General features: G+C 36.5%; 2 protein-coding genes across 3 annotated transcripts in view; one reads left to right on the top strand and one right to left on the bottom strand.

Annotated features, from left to right (window-relative positions):
* Positions 1-8815, bottom strand: part of zdhhc8b (zDHHC palmitoyltransferase 8b) — a 67842-nt gene extending 59027 nt beyond the window's left edge. Inside the window, exon 1 of the mRNA XM_039659148.2 lies at positions 8504-8815. Coding sequence (XP_039515082.2) covers positions 8504-8607 — 104 coding nt within the window. The 5' untranslated portion in view covers positions 8608-8815. The remainder of the gene's footprint in view (positions 1-8503) is intronic.
* A 1921-nt stretch (positions 8816-10736) lies between these two features.
* On the top strand, positions 10737-17922 carry ascc2 (activating signal cointegrator 1 complex subunit 2). Of its 2 annotated transcripts, none has more exons than XM_039659368.2 (19): positions 10737-10829; positions 11461-11586; positions 11714-11872; positions 12031-12204; positions 12726-12855; positions 12953-13020; positions 13110-13223; positions 13320-13432; positions 13545-13616; positions 13802-13906; positions 14007-14075; positions 14378-14452; positions 14908-15133; positions 15248-15444; positions 15789-15908; positions 16164-16400; positions 16717-16795; positions 17028-17122; positions 17296-17922. In XM_039659368.2, the coding sequence occupies exons 2-19, from the start codon at positions 11500-11502 to the stop codon at positions 17465-17467; spliced, it is 2292 nt and encodes a 763-aa protein (XP_039515302.2). In that variant the 5' UTR covers positions 10737-10829; positions 11461-11499; the 3' UTR covers positions 17468-17922. The 2 variants fall into 2 exon arrangements, with proteins under 2 accessions (XP_039515302.2, XP_039515303.2); XM_039659369.2 differs by having other exon boundaries at positions 10744-10829; positions 11490-11586.
* The last annotated feature ends 1449 nt before the right edge of the window (positions 17923-19371 follow it).

Raw genomic sequence — 19371 nt, 5'->3', positions numbered from 1 at the left:
TGAACTTAATATTTTAAGTCAAGCACAAACACATTTTTCTTAACTTGAAACAACACATTATTTCTTATTCTAATGTCGTACACTGTAAAAAATATGTCTGCAATTAGTTATAAACATTTACAATTTGTTGGGATAACTTAAAAATCCAACTTAACTAAACTAACTGAACTTAATATTTTAAGTCAAGCACAAACACATTTTTCTTAACTTGAAACAACACATTATTTCTTATTCTAATGTTGAATTTTAAGTTGTCATAAATAACAACAGCAATAATGTTTACAGTGTAGTTTAAGTATTTCTTTTAAAGAAATATCCAGCAAGGATGCATTAAATTGATCAAACATGGCAGTACAATACTTTAACATTGCTAAAAAGAAATTCTATTTCACATTATATAAATGCTTCTGTTTTAAACTTTAAACTGTTCATCATAGAATCTTTTTGTAAGTATATTGGAATACAATTTCACAATATTACTGTATTTTAATCCAATAATGCAGCCTTGGTGAGAATAAGAGATTTCTTAGGGGCTCTGAATGCATTTTTCCATTACACAGTACTTATTTTCCATTGTTTTTCAATGTAAACATGCGCTAGGCTAGACGGATGTCTTTAACCATTGCGGTCACGTCTTGCGCATTCTAAAAAAAAACAGCACTCAAGTTAAAATAAGTTTAAAAACTGGTCTAAAGACATTGCACTTTTTTGTGTGATACATTTAAAAGTCTTGCCAAACTTCTGAATGAGTGCATAGGGAAGCAAAAAGACCCATGCACATATACTTATATCATTCATCTTTCGACTGAGCGCTAACAGCTGCAGGTGTCAAAATGTTACATTAGAAACTTATGGTCATGCATTGGTGTAACTGATAATATGGTATAATTGTATTTCTCAGAGGGTGGACAAACTGGTTTAAGCAACATTAAACTACACCAAATTAACACCATCAATCTTTATGAGAACCAGCTTTACTTAACGTCAACTAACCAGGGGAAACAGATTTGATCTCATTACTGTCATCATGTAGCCTCTAGCTAAGAATACATGAGCTATGACGTCCAAAATTAGATCCGCACATCCATTCTAATACGAGTCTCACATAGGGTGACAGTGAGTCATAGTTGTCTCTATTGTTTTAAACAGACTTGCAGGGTTCTGAACGGAAAAGATAGGATTTAATTGTTGTTTGGCAGTGGAGGAAAAATGAACAAATACTTAATACACAGATATAAAGGCTAAATAACTTCATAATCAAGAGTATTTTCAATAGTCTTGAGAATTTAACAGCTGTCAGAGCAATTAATTCTCATTTTCATTAGTTGTAACTTACACCTGAAGAGTGGAATATATTTGCCTAATTAATTAAATGCAGTTTTTGCATTCATTACACAGATAATTCCACCATATTATGCATTAAACAGAAAATGCACAGATGACAGCAATGAAACCATTTCAGAATAACTTTAACTTTTATCTTCCACTGTTTGCACTAGGGAATGCAAAAGAAATACAAATCATTTTAAATGAACGAGACTAAGACAACTGTTGCCAAATCCACAAACTGCTCATGGTTATAATTAAACTTTATGGCCTGTATTCACCAAGCTTTTATGAACAGTTACAGATCTGAGGTTAAGCCTTTACTTTCTCCATCTTTCTGTGCATATGAAGAGAAACACAACACAGATCAATAACAATTTCTGCCATCTACTTCTTATAATGAACCTTACAGTACTATTGAAAAATCGCATTGGAATTATAGGAGCTATATATAGGAGTTATAGTTATAGGAGCTATCCTTCTGAATTCTCAGTCTCTTCCTGATTTTATAATAACAGACTCATGGATATTCATCCACACTGACAGCAGCATAGCACAGTTCAACTGAAAGCAAAAATGACCTAGATTGAAATCAAAATCGCTTATACATAACCAAGCTACTCATATGAATAATGCTGTAGTAGAGAAGATGTGATGATGAAAGAGTCCTAGGGGATTTGGGGATATGGATTCTTAGGAATATTTGAATGCAATCCTTCTGAGAGGCAAGATGGAAAAAGGTAACTATGTCTAATCTTTCAATTTTAGCTTTCTTTTAGCAGAAAAAAGAAGATATTGGAATGTGTGAGTGAGTGGAATGAGTGAGTGAGTGAGTGGAATGAGTGAGTGAGTGAGTGAGTGAGTGGAATGAGTGAGTGGAATGACTGAGTGAGTGAGTGAGTGGAATGAATGAGTGAGTGGAATGAATGAGTGAGTTGAATGAGTGAGTGAGTGAGTGAGTGAGTTAGTGGAATGAGTGAGTGGAATGAGTGAGTGAGTGAGTGGAATGACTGAGTGAGTGAGTGAGTGGAATGAGTGAGTGGAATGACTGAGTGAGTGAGTGAGTGGAATGAGTGAGTGAGTGGAATGACTGAGTGAGTGAGTGAGTGGAATGAGTGAGTTAGTGAGTGGAATGAGTGAGTGAGTGGAATGAATGAGTGAGTGAGTGAGTGGAATGAGTGAGTGGAATGACTGACTGAATGAGTGAGTGAGTGGAATGAATGAGTGAGTGGAATGAGTGAGAGAGTGAGTGAGTGAGTGGAATGAGTGAGTGGAATGACTGAGTGAGTGGAATGAATGAGTGAGTGGAATGAATGAGTGAGTTGAATGAGTGAGTGAGTGAGTGAGTGAGTGAGTGAGTGGAATGACTGAGTGAGTGAGTGAGTGGAATGAGTGAGTGGAATGACTGAGTGAGTGGAATGAATGAGTGAGTGAGTTAGTGGAATGAGTGAGTGGAATGAGTGAGTGAGTGGAATGAATGAGTGAGTTGAATGAGTGAGTGAGTGAGTGAGTTAGTGGAATGAGTGAGTGGAATGAGTGAGTGAGTGGAATGACTGAGTGAGTGGAATGAGTGAGTGGAATGACTGAGTGAGTGGAATGACTGAGTGAGTGGAATGACTGAGTGAGTGAGTTAGTGGAATGAGTGAGTGGAATGAGTGAGTGAGTGAGTGGAATGACTGAGTGAGTGAGTGAGTGGAATGAGTGAGTGGAATGACTGAGTGAGTGAGTGAGTGGAATGAGTGAGTGAGTGGAATGACTGAGTGAGTGAGTGAGTGGAATGAGTGAGTTAGTGAGTGGAATGAGTGAGTGAGTGGAATGAATGAGTGAGTGAGTGAGTGGAATGAGTGAGTGGAATGACTGACTGAATGAGTGAGTGAGTGGAATGAATGAGTGAGTGGAATGAGTGAGAGAGTGAGTGAGTGAGTGGAATGAGTGAGTGGAATGACTGAGTGAGTGGAATGAATGAGTGAGTGGAATGAATGAGTGAGTTGAATGAGTGAGTGAGTGAGTGAGTGAGTGAGTGAGTGGAATGACTGAGTGAGTGAGTGAGTGGAATGAGTGAGTGGAATGACTGAGTGAGTGGAATGAATGAGTGAGTGAGTTAGTGGAATGAGTGAGTGGAATGAGTGAGTGAGTGGAATGAATGAGTGAGTTGAATGAGTGAGTGAGTGAGTGAGTGAGTTAGTGGAATGAGTGAGTGGAATGAGTGAGTGAGTGGAATGACTGAGTGAGTGGAATGAGTGAGTGGAATGACTGAGTGAGTGGAATGACTGAGTGAGTGGAATGACTGAGTGAGTGAGTTAGTGGAATGAGTGAGTGGAATGAGTGAGTGAGTGGAATGAGTGAGTGAGTGGAATGACTGAGTGAGTGGAATGACTGAGTGAGTGAGTGAGTGAGTGGAATGAGTGAGTTAGTGAGTGGAATGAGTGAGTGAGTGGAATGAATGAGTGAGTGAGTGGAATGAGTGAGTGAGCGAGTGAGTGAGTGAGTGAGTGAGTGAGTTAGTGAATGGAATGAGTGAGTGGAATGACTGAATGAGTGAGTGGAATGAATGAGTGAGTTGAATGAGTGAGTGAGTGAGTGGAATAACTGAGTGAGTGAGTGAGTGGAATGACTGAGTGAGTGAGTGAGTGAGTGGAATGACTGAGTGAGTGAGTGAGTGAGTGAGTGGAATGAGTGAGTGGAATGACTGAGTGAGTGAGTGGAATAAATGAGTGAGTGGAATGAATGAGTGAGTTGAATAAGTGAGTGAGTGAGTGGAATGACTGAGTGAGTGAGTGAGTGAGTGAGTGGAATGAGTGAGTGGAATGACTGAGTGAGTGAGTGAGTGGAATGACTGAGTGAGTGAGTGAGTGGAATGAATGAGTGAGTGGAATGAATGAGTGAGTGGAATGAATGAGTGAGTTGAATGAGTGAGTGAATGAGTGAGTGGAATGACTGAGTGAGTGAGTTAGTGGAATGAGTGAGTGAGTGAAATGACTGAGTGCGTGAGTGAGTGGAATGAGTGAGTGAGTGGAATGACTGAGTGAGTGAGTAAGTGGAATGACCTAGTGAGTGAGTGGAATGAGTGAGTTAGTGAGTGGAATGAGTGAGTGGAATGAATGAGTGAGTGAGTGAGTGAGTGAGTGAGTGGAATGAGTGAGTTAGTGAGTGGAATGAGTGAGTGAGTGAGTGAGTGGAATGAATGAGTGAGTGAGTGAGTGAGTGGAATGAGTGAGTGAGCGAGTGAGTGAGTGGAATGACTGAGTGAGTGAGTGAGTGGAATGAGTGAGTGAGTGGAATGAGTGAAATGAGCGAGTGAAACTAATGAGTGAGTGAGTAGTGAATTAATGAAAAACATATTCTGAAGAATGTCAGGGTCTAAACAATAGACACTACTGACTTTCATGTCCACACAAAAAACTAAAAAAAAAACTAAAAAAATAAATAAAAACACACCGATGCATTTGGTGCCAAACCTTCTCTGTGACTGTGGACAATATCTTCATCTCTAATAAAACCACCTTCGTCATTCTCGTTCTGTTTTGCTTATCACTCCGCCGCTCTGCAGGTTCTGAATGGCACATAATAATAATCGCTGCTGTTCTCCTCTGTTTGAGTCTCCGACCTGACAGTTTAATTATAAACAGAATTATGTGCAATTCATCAGCCAAATAATGGTATCACAGCTGAAGTCCTCCTCTCATTCACATTTTACATGTTCTAAACATTACTGAATAAAACTGAATTTACAAGAGTTTGTATTGTATGTGTGTGTGTGCACATAGTTACACAGGGTGAAAGTATTTATCATGAAATCTAACACAAGATCATTAAATATTACAGCCCCATTAACGAGAAAGCGCGGCAGGGAACGAAGATTAATATAAATGGAGATGAGTCCTTCATTAAAGGCCTTAAATTTAAACTATAGCCCATTATGTCACCGTAATGTTTAGAAATACTGACTACAGGACATCTGCACACAGACCGCTTCTAATCCAATCTGCCCCCCATAAGGGAATGAGGGGAAAGAGGTTAGACACAAATTAAAAGGGGGTCACTATCTAACAGCTCACACTGATATGCTATCTTTTCATTGTTTGGAAGGAGGAACTGCTATATTTAAGCCATTAAAAAAAGTTTAAATCTATTTTCCCCCAAATATCAATAAACATGCACCAGAAGAAAATTATTATAAAGCAAGATTAAATGTTTTCGAGTCAAACACCTCAAATGGATAAATGTTAAGTGGGAAGATCGCAAGGTCTGCATTGTAGTTTCCTCACTCCACACCACTACTCTCGACATAAATGCAGTGATGTATTGAGGCCATATGGGAAAACCAACTGAGAACAACCTTGTTAAGATGTGTGTACGCCTGACAACACCCAGATCCCCCATTACTTCTCACATTCAAGAAAGAGTCATCATACAGCCTTTGCTGCCTTGAAGGACAATCAACTGTTCTCTAGTGAGCAGTCAGTGAACAAGTGTGGCCTTACTGATATTAGCTTTAATGCTGCACCTGAGTGCTGTTTTAAATACCAGATGACACTGAGGTTGAGGTCTGAGGCTGGACACTACCTTTTAACTTCAATAGTCTGTTTCCTATTATTTGCATATGGAATTTTGCATGTAAAGGTCTAACCCTACACTGTAAATAATGAATCATGGGTCTTGTCATTTTCAATAAAATAATTAAAAATATTGTGCATATTTAATTGAGAAAATTATAGTTCAGTGTTCTATAGAAAATATTGAGAACATTTCACTTATAAAACCAAGAGATACATTTTCCTAATTTTTTTAAGGAATTTTGAGACTTTCTATTTAGAGATATAATTGTTAGTTCCCAGCATGCTTTGCACATGGCTGGTAATGGAGATGAAATATTGAAAGTAAGTGTTATTTTCAGGGCAGAGCAAAGATTAATCGCATCCAAAATAAAAGTTTGTATTTACAAAATATATTTGCTGTGCATAATTATTTTGTATATATAAATACACTCACATGCATGTATATATTTAAGAAAAAGTGTTATTCATATATAATATATATCTAATATATATATATATATATATATATATATATATATATATACATCTATATCTATATATATATATATATATATATATACTATATATATATATACATACAGTATTTAAATACAGTATATACAGTATATAAATATATACATGCATGTACATGTATTTATATAAACAAAATAATTATTCACAGCACACACACATGTAAACACAAACTTTTATTTTGGATGCGAATAATCGCGATTAATCTTTGCACAGCCCTAGTTATTTTATGTGTTGTTGAGTAAAGGAAAACATCTGTTAATGTTTAATGTTCAGTTATGTTTCACATTTGAAAAAGTTTCTATTACATTGTGATCTAATGAGTTTTGATCGTTACCATTGTGCAGAAGTGTAGGGCGTATAAGGTTGTGAATAACTGCATGTAGAGATGCTTTGCTTAGTTCGTTTCGCAAAAACTTTATTATAATGCAAGTGCAGTAACAAGTGGGGTTATGTGCTATGCTAGCGGAATACAGTTAATAAAGCAATATAACTCATGTCAAATCTAAACAGGTTATTATCATTCACTCTAATTCAATTTCAATTCAGTGAGTGAGTGAGTGAGTTACCATATTTCACTCATTCTCATTCTACTCATTCATATTAACATCAGTAACATTTTTCCAAAAACAGCATAATCCAGAGTATCAAAGAGCAACGGGACGAGATCATCCATCTGCTCGGGTCATGCTCCAAATCCACTACACAACTTAGTTTTTATAAATTTTAAGGGTGGGACAATTTGAGCAGTAAAATATTAATATAACTTATTTTAGACATCACAATAAAATTATTCTAGTCCTACAAGTGACTCCATAGTCATCTCCAAAATCATATTCAGCTGGGTAGTGTGCACAAAATACTTCTGGGATGTTCCTTCTACAATGTTTTGCTAAATCCTTTATGATTATTATGCAAAGCAGGGCAATGCAAATTTATTTATATAGGACATTTCAAACACAATTGTAATTGCAAAGTGCTTTCCATAAAAAGGAATTAAAAATAATCTTAAATAATCACAGCAGAGCAGATGCATAATAAATAAAAATAACCATAAAAGCAGAGAATAAAAAAAATGATTACTAAATTTGGGGCGTCCCATATCTGAATGGAAGAGTCTGAGAGTTTCGGTTTGTGGTTTTACACTAGCAACAGCTTTCCTGACGTCTCTTCACCCCTGAGCATGTGGCTTTTTGACCTTATATTTGTACTTAACAAAAAATCTTGTCACATCACAGTATTCAAAATAAGCTATTTTAGACAAAAAGGTGTTTAAAATTGTCTAAAAAAAAAGCTAAGTGATCTACTGACCTAAACCGTGATTTAAAATTAATGATGACAGTCTAATCTGCAGGATGCTTATTCAACAAAATACACCAAAAGCAAATGATTATATGCCTGCAAGATGATCAAATAAAGACAGTGTGCTCTGAACTGTAATCTGAATGAGAATAACTGTAATCTGAGTCTAATGATGATTCTACAAACAAATGCTCAAAGCCTGTCACAATCACACTCACTGCTTGATGAATGATTCAATGAAGCAACTTCCTGGCCATCAATACACTTACAAAGATCACTATATGCTGATCTTTTGTAATGACTTTAGCCTTGCGTTGTAAGAAATCATTTGAAGCAAAGATCAATGCACTCTGTACACTGAAGACACGCATTCAAGCAATATCTACAGATTTTCATGATGTTTTAATGAGAATGTGGATGTCAAAACCTATCACGACGAAAGCACATCACCCTTACACTACACTGCATTCAGAAATCATTGCAATGAATGAACAAGAACAAAAATGTCCACTAAAACAGGCTCAGTCTCTAACTTAGTATCAATGAGTATTTTATAGCACACATGACTGTTTTGCTGAACTAATTTCACATGTGAAATCTCAACAGAAATGACCGATATCATCTAGCATTATTAAGACCCCCCAAAATGCACACTTCTACATGCTAAATTAAGAAAGCAGAAAAATAGTTTAGGTCTACAGTCAAACAACAGGCCCTGTGGTCATTTAACTGTCATAAAACTTATTCCAGTGAACTAGCGTTCAACGAAATACCCCTCGGGGAAGAAAAAATCCTCGCAAACTTACGTGAAAACGAAGAATAAAGTAGTGGATCCCACCAGAAGAGTGGCGGCAGTGGACACCGGGATGTATTTGGTGGGTTTAAATCTTTTTCCAACGCTGTTGGGCATTCTGTAAATCCCACATTCCTTGTTTATTTGATCCCTATCGTTAGATGCACGCAAACACAAACACAAATCCTGCACCGTTCAGCGCGAGCCGGCTAAACGCTTATTCGCTCCGTCACACACACACCGTTAAATCGTGCCTAGAATACGCGATCGGGAATACGAGCCTAAAAATCCCACCCAGCTCAATTCAGCCCACTGCTGAGGTCACTGCAATGCTTGAGGTGGAGCCTCCGCTACGCAAATAGAGGAGGCGACTGACACACGCGCGGTCCATCAGTTGGGCCTTTACGCGTCGTTCTTAAGGATTGAATAAGCAGCGTAGAAAGAGATATAGGGCTTTTGATAAATGATGGAGAAATCACACACTGGGTGGAGTTGATACACGCCAGTTCTAAAGGGAAATCATCCATATGAAGCCCTTGTTGTTTAAAATCATCTTAATGAAACGTCAAAACACATGGTAGTTAGCCGACATTTTAAAATACTGAGTTTGGATACAGAGCCAGTGCCCACTGCAAAAACGGACTTTCAATGTGTTTGTGGTCGAGTTTATGGTTCCCGTCTGACCTCTGGTGGCAGATTTGAAGAATGATAATTTTGCCCGTCTTGAGTTCGTGTATCTTTCCTTGGGTGCTGCGAGCAATTTGATTGTACACAAATAGTGTTTTATTATGATTTTACATCTTTATCTTGTCTTTTCTCATAATTTTATTCAATGATTGCTGTCATTAAGTTACCTTCTATTACTATGCATTTGATCATGGTTCAACCAATAAATTCGACAAATGTTCACATTGCATAATGAAAATAAATAAATGAACGTAACATAATAAATGTACCATGAAACTTATTCCAGTGAACAGCTTATGGACACTGCTCAGCATTTCACGAATAGCTAAAAATATTAAGAGTGCCATATGCTAACAGTGTACGCTACAATCACCATTGCTCTTTTTGTAACTTTGGCCTACTGCTGTAATCATTGTGCAGCCAAAATACTGGACAAATAACAACGTTCACATTAATTAATGAAATAAATAAAATAATAAATGTAAGTAAAATAATTTGTAGCCTATATGTGACAGTCTGGACGCCTAGCAACTCAGGTCACCTGTCCACTGAACAAGTCTTAAAACCTTTTCTAAAGTTAGGCTATTTGATATGTTAAGCATTATAAAGTGAAAATCAATGTAAATATCTTTTGTCGAAGTATACTGGTAAGTGCTGGGCAGCCATCTGTCAAATATATAGGCTATACATTTTAATATTCAAAGTTTTCTTCTTCATCATTCAATTGGGTAGCAAATGTATTCAATGTGTAGTGCTCGACTAAAGTGGAAAAAAATGAGAAAGAGGCCCAGTTTGCTCAATATTGTAAGTTATGAATTGGTAAGACACACTGGGGGAAAAGCTGTCTTCAATGACAAGCAAAGACTGAAATTAATTTCATCCATCTGTTAGACCTAAATGAACGGCATCTGTTGAGAAACGGATGAATGGAAAAACATTCATGAATTATAAAAAAAGAAAAGAAAAGTTTTTTTTTTTAAAAACCATCCATCCATTTATGTATCTATCTGTCTATTGTTATATATCTGTCTGTCTGTGTTCCGACCCCATTTAGACTCTCAGTCAACCCAGGGACCATAAAGAGCTAGATTATTTTAGGAACACAATGGCCTAGTTTGACAAACAGGGCTTAGATAAGGACAGGATATGTGCCTTAGTTCAATTAGGATATTCAAGTAGCTTTTATAGACAAAAACAAACAAACAAACAAAACAAAAAAAAACATTATTGGTCTGCATCTTGAGACAAAACAATGGCAGTGACATATTTTACGAAATGTCAGTGCAAGTTACATTCAGTTTAAACAGCTCAAACATGCATTTTAGTCTGAGACTTACAAATATATTAATTTATACTTAACTAAAACTTTAATTTAGAACATTAACTAATATTAGCCAACACAATACATTACTTAACAGATAGCTATACATTTTAAATTAATAAAAATGTCATGAAAATATAGGTTATATGGGGTTCATCGATCCACTAGTTAGGTTAAACGTCTCTCTACGACGTTAGAAGTATTTTTATTTTTAAAGACTTTTATTTTGGAATCTCTTCAGCACGAGTAGAGTGGACCGGAAATCCACGCTGATAGAGCTGATGCCTTGAGCTGGAGCTATTAAACATCTGTTCAAAGATTCAGTCAAGAGGTGACATTTTTATCACTTGGTTTTTAATATTTATTATTTTCATACTGTGCTGTTTAAATGGACGTAGCTATTTGTTATTTAAACTCAAGAAATCTAACTTTTTCACGTAGTTACGCTCTCATTTATGGTTGTCAGGCTCATGTCTAACAGTCAACAAAAGTGTGCCGTTTTTATTAATCTCTGTCTTTTACTAAAATAATTTGCAGCTAATGAAAACTGCTGTTGTTTGGTCGTGTTTTCTTTAGTTAAGATACCGAGCTCACTAACACGGCAGCATTAGCCAGCTCGCTAATACTATAGCCAGCCAGTCATCTCATAGTTAAAGCTATGTCTAAAATAAAAATTACAAAAACTAAAATGAAATGTTACTGTTCTTTTGACAGTCTATAAAGTGGCAAAATATGTTTATGGTGTTGTCAACCGTTTCACTGGTTTTGGATCTTTGACACATTAGCCTGTCAACCATCTAGAGACAGTAAACCAGTCAATCAAAACAAGCCAGATGATTAAGGCCTATGTGCATAAACCAGCACTAATAAAATCTTTTAAACCACCATTTAACTCTTGGCAAATCATTTACAGTTTAGACAAAGTAAACGAGTTCTTGTCGTTGTACTGTATGTTTTATCAGGAGGTGCATCCATTGGCTATTTTCTTCAGGGCAGGTGAAATGGCCTGTGCAAAAGTGCCTTTAGATGAACTGCATGTGACTCAGCCCTCTGGACCACAAGGCAAAGAAATCACTATACCAGCACTAGTGAGTGAATATTTCACTTTACACGTATGTCCTTCATAATTAACAAGAGTAGACCTGATCCACCACTATGGTCCAGTTCTTCTATGAACAATTTGAATGATGATGCCACCTGCATCTCTCCCACAAGCACCCTGATCGAAAAGAAGAGAGATGTTTCTTAACCTTTAAGCCCCCACCTGAGGATGGCACACCTGCATTAGTGGAGGAGTTCCTGGAACATGCCCAGTTCATCTCAGAGGATCTGGAGTGGCTGCTGGCTTTACCCCATGAAAAGTTCTGGTGTCAGGTTGGAATGTCTAAAATACAAGTTGTACAAGTCAAAATGTTACTAATGAAGGTTTTGGTACAGCCCAATAGAATATATAATATTGTTATTTTGGGATACTTACATTATTTAGCTTGGCAGCTGTCATAGTGTTTCTTTTTTATTCTTTCTCACTTTAGGTGGTATTTGATGAGTCTTTACAGAGGTGCTTGGACTCTTATTTGAGGCACGCTCCTCGTGGTTTGGACCCGTCTGGTATCTCGTCCAGTCCAGCTGTAGCCGACATGCAGAGGAACATTCATCGCTCTGTGTTCATGGTCTTCCTCAGGATGGCTACGCACAAAGAGTCTAAGGTGAACATAAACTGTTTTATTACATAAATTATATTGCATAACTTACTATATTATTTAATCGTTGTACTGTGTGGATTAAATCCTAGATACATAAAACTAAAGTGAAATTGTTTTCTACTATATATTTTAAAGTGGAATTCATTCTTGTGGTGGTAAAGCTGAATTTTCAGCATCATTACTCCAGTCTTCAGTATCACATGATCATTCAGAAATCATTCTAATATGCTGATTTGGTTCTCAAGAAATCTCAAGAATTGAAATCGGTTGTGATGCTTAATATTTTTGAGGAAAATGGTAAAATATTTTTTTGATAGATTCTTTGTTGAGTAAAATTTTTTTGTAACATTATAAAAGCCTCTTACTTTTACTTTCAATGAAATAAAACAACTTACTGACCCAAAACTTTTAAACTGTAATGTAAATAATGGGTTTGTATTAAATTACATTTAATTAATATGATGGCAATGTATTTGGCATTCGGTGGGATTCAAAATTGAATATGTATATTTTTTCTTTCTCAGGAGAACTTCATTACCCCTGCAGTGTTTGCAGAGATTATTTACAATAACTACTTATTTGACATTCCCAAAATTCTGGATCTGTGTGTGCTGTTTGGGAAAGGAAATTCCCAACTGGTACATAAAATGATCGGTACTAGTAATCTTATAGTACATATTTATAATTAGAAAAATGCATGAACTCACCTGATTTCTTTTTTTACCACTCATACTTGTTTCCCGTTTTCCAGAGAACATTTTTACTCAGCAGCCCAGTTATTATGGAGACCTAGATGAGACTATACCTTCAATCATTCAGGTATCTCATGTGACACCATAAACATTTCTAAATGCTTTGATTTGTCATGGTTCGCTGAACTTCCTAAAATGTGTGCATGTATATTCTAGGTGTTTGACTCAATATTACAGAAGTGTGGTATTCAGTCAGAGGACGCAGGAGCCCGTCAACCCCTCAAACTGAATGCAAACAGATGTCTAACTGCCATGACCATGTCAGAGGAGGTAACCAAAACACATCTTTCTTAAATGTTTTCACAAATACTGACTTTAATTCAAATAAATAAAATGCTTATATATAATTATGTTTATGTCTCATAGGAGCTTGTAGACTTGGTGTTGTACATGTGTGATACCTGCACGACTGTTCACTCTTTCCTGGACATCTTCCCTGAGGCTTGTTCTACCTTCAAACAACACAACTTTCTTAACAGGTGTCACAAATACATCCACATAATGACTCTTACTATAATTCACACAGTGTCCTTAAAGGCAGAAATTCATTCCTGATATTACTGATACAAAAATAATAATCTCTCAATGTAGATTATCGTCATTCTATGAGATGGCAGTTCCAGACCTGGAAAAGGCAGTGAAGAAGAGGAATTTAAATAAAAGGTTTGAAAAGCAAACTTGACTGTGTTCTCTAACAAACCTAGACACTCTTTTGTGAACTCTTGTGTATCTTATACTGTAACTCTGCTCTTGCCTCAGCTGCTGATATGGCATTAAAATCTATACTACTACTATTACTCTTTTGTGAATTTGTAAAGATACGTTAAATAAGTTGTATTCTGTCTCAGTTTACAGGAGAACATGTGGAGACAAGTATCTCATTCCAGAAAGAAAATGGTGGAGATTGCTCACCTGCTGCTCCAACACTTGTGTTTACAGCCCATTCTGGAGGGGTGAGGGAAAAAATATATGCTTTTAAACCTCATTAGATTAGGCAAACACAAGAAAAAAATACCAAATATTTGTGATCCTAAACGTCAATCATTTTCACAGCTCTGAAAACGTGGCATCCTTTGTAGAAGATCTCCTACAGAACTTCTCAGCTTTCCTTCAAGACAAAAGGTAAATTATGCAGAAATCTCTCACCAAGTGTATGATTTAGGGGTCTAACAGTTCAAATTATTCACGGTTCAGTTTGTATCACAGTTTTGAACTCTGTTTTATTTGTTGTTAATTTCAACAAACCATATTATATATGCGTCGTCAGATTTGAGATTAACCACGGTGAAAGTGGGTGGAGAATGGTGTGTTTTGATTTTCTTTCTGAGAACTGTTAAACCCCTATGGTTTTATATGTAATCTTTCATAGCCGACAACTAAATTCAATTGCATTCTCATTAAACTGTTTATCTCTTATCTCTCAGATTTCTGGCAGATTATGATGAACAGTTTCCTATAGTGGATGACATCAGTCTACTTCAGCAGGCTTTCCCTCTTTTGTATCCTTTACTATGGATAGAACACTGTATGCTGATTTTGAAAGTAACAAAAGGGGAAGCATTCTGGCATCTTTCCGGCTTCTGCTTGAGAGAAGACAACCTCAATGATTCCAGAAATAACCTGTCCCAAATTCTAATTGTTTTCCTACACCCTTGATAAATATTGATGCTCTGATACCATATCTAGTCTCATTTCCTCCAATACTTACCATGTATATACAATGCTCACTTCATTAACGTTGCCATGCAACGAAAACCCTGGCAGCAGATGCAGATTGTTAAATCTCAGAGAGATTATCGCAGCAATAACAATGTCTATGCCATCAATTCAGCTCTAGTTTAGCCTGTTGTGCAAGTAAAGAGAGAACCACAAAGTACATTCTGCCTGACTTGCCTTTAAAATCTATTGCTATGCTATTGCATTTTCTGCTATTCTCCTTGATCTTCCCACTCAGAGACGACACCAGGACATCTTACCTGTTGAAGGGTGTAGAGTCCGCCTGGGAGTTTGTGGGCAAAAAGAGAAGCTTCCCCTCTGCAATCTCATCAGCCAATCACAGTGCAGGAGCCAAGAGCAAGACCGGCAGAGATTTAGAAGCTTCCCAGCAGGAAGGAGCAGGAGTCAGAGAGGAGTTGAGAGGAGCGGAAGCTATGACTGACACTCCCCGTAAGGGTGACAACGTGAGTTCATTAGCTGCTTAAAAATTCTACAACATTGCTGAAAATAAATTTTTAGCACCCATTGGTGAAATAAAAAGTATTTTTTTCTATCTTTTTTTTTTCTGGGGCCCATAGGGGGCAGTTTGCACATTGAGTGCTGGAGAACTGGAGTCTCTGTTGACCCATATCCGAGAGCTGCTTCCAGACTTGGGAGATGGATTCATACTGGCATGTTTGGAGGAGTACGGATACAATTCGGAACTTGTCATAAACAACATCCTGGAAGATAAACTGTCACCTTCTCTTGACAAACTGGACAGGGCAATGGCCAGGTAAAAGATTGGTAACACTTACAATAAGGTTCCATTAGTTAAAGCATTAACTAATCTAAACTCATGTTTGTTAACATTAGCTAATAAAAAAAACAACTGTTCATTGTTGATTCATATTAGCTTAGGTCCATTACATAATTGATAACTTGTGATTTTAATAATATATTAGTAAACGTTGAAATTAGGATTAACTAAGCTCAATAAAAAGTGTTTTAAATTGTTAGTTTATTTTAACTAATGTAGTTAATTAATGTAACCTTATTGTAAAGGGTTACCCAAGGATTTATGGCTCAACTCGGGTCCACTTCATTGTTATTTATTGGCTCTGTAATGTTGCCCTGTAGGCCTGTGAAGAAGGAGCTTCCATTAGTTTTGAGCACAAGATCAAATGTGTTTAACGATGACGAGTTTGACGTGTTCAACCGTGACCGATTGGACATGAGTCGCATATGGAAAGGCCGGAGGTAGGTTCTGTGAGCCCATGTTAAAATTCTTTGTAAAAACAGTTCTACCCAATAAAAGCAATATTAATATTGTTCAGTCAAACAATCCACTAAATATTTATGAAAATGCAGTTGGTCAGTAGAAAATAGTCTTTGACAAGGACAGTGTAAACTGATATCAGAGTAGTAGGCATAAAGTGAACTTATGAAATATTCAGCTCATGCTGTAAAAGCTGGTTTGTGTCAGCTAGAAATTTAAATCTCTGCGTATTTCAGACAGGGGGAGAGTGTACGTGCCACACTCGATGATAAGCAGCACATAGAAGAGCAGAGAGAGAGATATCAAGCCTATCAGACAGTGGTGGATGAGATTCCCATTTCGAATGAGCTCTCTGGAGACTGTGATAATGCTTTCGGCTTGGATGATTATGACGACGAATATGACGACACGTATGATATCAACCAAATCGGAGCAAATGATCTGGATGAAGAAGATGAACTGTTGAACCGCAGGTATGAGCTGTGACCAGTGTACAAAATAACCTGCTTGCATGTATCATTGTAGATTTTGAGAGGAATGCATCCCCCTTCAATCTTTTCAAACACAAAAACTCATGAGTATAGTTATAAACATGTTGGCCAAATTGTGCAGCCCTACAAACAACTCGGCAAACCTGGAGCTTTTTAAAAAAAATATGTATATATTTAGGCGTATATAGAAAAAAAATTCAAAATTCAAAAATGTTTTCCCAAATTGCAGCCCAAATTTATATTGGAATTTTTTTTTATTTATTTACATTGAAGTTAACATCTATGTATTCCCCTTTAGGCCATTTACTATCCCACAAGTTCTAAGAACAGTCAAAAAGGCTCAGATAGAAGAAGACGAGGTGGAAGAAGAGGACACGGTTTGAATGAATCACTTTCTCTCATTAAATGAATAATTTATATTCTTTGTCTTTAAATTTAGTTTTTATGTGTGTGATAGATCATATGGCGCTTTCAATACTTGAGTTTTTTTTTTCTTTTTCTCTTTTCCTATTGATAGGAAGTAGACTGATTAGTCATACATTAAAATTCCAGGCACATAATGCACATATCCATTTTTACAATGATCTTGTCCCATGTTATTTTGATCAGAATGACGCTGTGAAGAAGGATTACTTCGTCCAGGACCCAGCAGTCCTCAGAGAGAGAGCCGAGGCCAGGAGAGCTGCTATGCAAAGCAGGAAAGGGTAAGTTTGACTACGGACGGTTTTACTTTTGGTAGCTTACAGCGACGGAGATATGAGCTGTGTGTGTCAAAGCAATAGTTACACTGCACACATGTAATGGTTATTATCTAACTAACCTACAAAACATGGAGCAGTCAATCATTAATTCGATTTTGTTTGGTTTTTCCTAATAGCTACAGACCGCCACCGGCAAGTCATGTTGTAGGTGGTCCAAGGGGGCGGGGACAGGCACAGGAGACCGTTTTGGACCGTCGTAGAAAGGAGGCGAACAAGAGCAGAGGAGCCAATCACAGTCGCAGAACGATGGCTGACAGGAAGAGGAACAAGGGCATGATCCCTTCATAAGACTTTTGAATCAAGAACAGAACATTACACAGTTCTTGGAGAACTAAAAAAGCAGAATGAAGTACCTGAGGTTAATTGTAGCTCTTAAAGGCACATGGAGATGACACTCTGGTCTATTACATAGGCCTATTATTTCTTTCAGATTGAAAATTATCTCTTGATGAGTTTATTTTCTGAAGTATAAAGTAAACCAATGTAAAAACAGGCTGATTTGGAGTTTGAAGTGCTTAGTAAAATGCACAGGGATGTGTGTCGGTAAAGGGATCAAGATAGTCATATTTTATGTTTTTGATAGTGACAGTCAGCACTATGACAAAAAAAAAACAGTGTTTTAAGGCAAATGAGCCATTTCTTTTGCCCTGTAACACACAAGTTTATTGAACAGAGTAGAGGTACAAACAGTTATTGCACTGTTAAATAAAATTCAACAAATAAATAAAGGAACATCAGGTTCGAGAATGTTGCATCTAAAATAAATTGCTACAAAAGACGCAGTACATTACACTATCAAAGCAAAAATGGAGCTCAAAAGATCCTGTTCCAGTTCTCTAAAGGTTCAGAAAGCGATTAAGACTTAACATAAGAGCAGTCCTGTGAGAAACCTTCACACTTGAGGTTGTACGGACCTGCTGCTAAGTCCGATTTCTAACTCATTAATCATACCGTGCCAAAGGCTGTGAGCATTCGTCACTCTGGAAGAGAGTGATGTCCTTTTTCTTACATAGACTTTGAACAGGCAATGTTCTCTTGCCATGTAGAGCTGCATATTTCTACTTGCTAAGATAAATTCAAAGCATTTTGTAACAGAAAGCAAAGCATATTTAAGAATGCTTTTGAAATAAAACGTTAACCATAGGAAGATAAAACATGAATAAATAAATACTGTTCTTATTAAGACTCTCTTTGTTGTTCCTTGTGTGCAAGTGGTTTTCTTTAACGTAATGGTTGTTTACCTTTCTAGCAGATGCCCTCCTGAGATAGTGTGATAGCCGGGATGGGGAAAATTCCTTAGATTTGGTATAAGTAGCTATAGATTGAGATTGAATGATTGGCTGCCTTGGATTCCTTATTCCTATATCTTTAAGTACATTTACATGCGCAGATATAAATTGAACTTCAGTGGGTTTATTTGCACAGTTGAGCAACAGTATTCATCTGTGACACGTGACAACGCATACTCGAATATTAAAACGATTAAGCACACGTCTTTCGAGGGATGCGCAAACTTTCAGAGCCAGCTGTAGTCTGATTTACATGTAAATATGCTGAATGAAGCTGAGCTATAATTGTCTTTTTATTAGAAGATTGTTTCAATGTTTTTGAAAGAAGTTTATTTTCTTTACCATGGCTGAATTAATTTGATCAAAAATACAAAACCATAATATTGTAAAAAAATATTACAATATTTTTTTAAAAAAAATTATATTTTTATGTAAAAGATGTATTCATATATATTTCAATAATGGCAAGAATTACTTTAGTCTTCTGTGTCGCATGATCCTTCAGAAATCAATGTTAAAACCAGTATTTTTCAGAAAACAATTTTTTTTTTTTTGAAGGATTCTCTGATGAATTGAAAGTTTTATCAAAAGAATTATCTTTTGGAACATTATAAATGTTTTACTGACACTTTTGATCAATATAATGCATCTTTGCTGAATTAAAGTATTGATTTCTTTCAACAACAACCACAACAAAAATCCTTTTGAAAGGTAATGTACGGTAGGTTTGTTAGTCTAGCAAAAACCAGACTGGCATTTTAGTCAGACTAAAGTATTTACATAACATTTAAAAAGACAATTTGAAACTCTAAAATTGAACTTGTAGAATGCATGTAAATGTACTTAATAGTCCCTTATAAATCATCTTTATAAGTGACACTAAAATAGTAAAAGTTGCTCTGT

The sequence above is a fragment of the Pimephales promelas genome, chromosome 4, assembly GCF_988280905.1.
Source record: "Pimephales promelas chromosome 4, fPimPro1.hap1.1, whole genome shotgun sequence".
NCBI classification, from domain to species: Eukaryota; Metazoa; Chordata; class Actinopteri; order Cypriniformes; family Leuciscidae; genus Pimephales; species Pimephales promelas.
This window is presented reverse-complemented; position numbering and strand designations above follow the sequence as displayed.

Excerpts from the sequence above, each read along its gene's own strand:
- ascc2 (XM_039659368.2), top strand. The coding sequence starts at position 11,500 with ATGGCCTGTGCAAAAGTGCCTTTAGATGAACTGCATGTGACTCAGCCC. Across the intron at positions 11,873-12,030 it reads ATGAAAAGTTCTGGTGTCAG|GTGGTATTTGATGAGTCTTT; the intron begins GTTGGAATGTCT and ends TTCTCACTTTAG. Across the intron at positions 16,796-17,027 it reads AGGTGGAAGAAGAGGACACG|AATGACGCTGTGAAGAAGGA; the intron begins GTTTGAATGAAT and ends TATTTTGATCAG.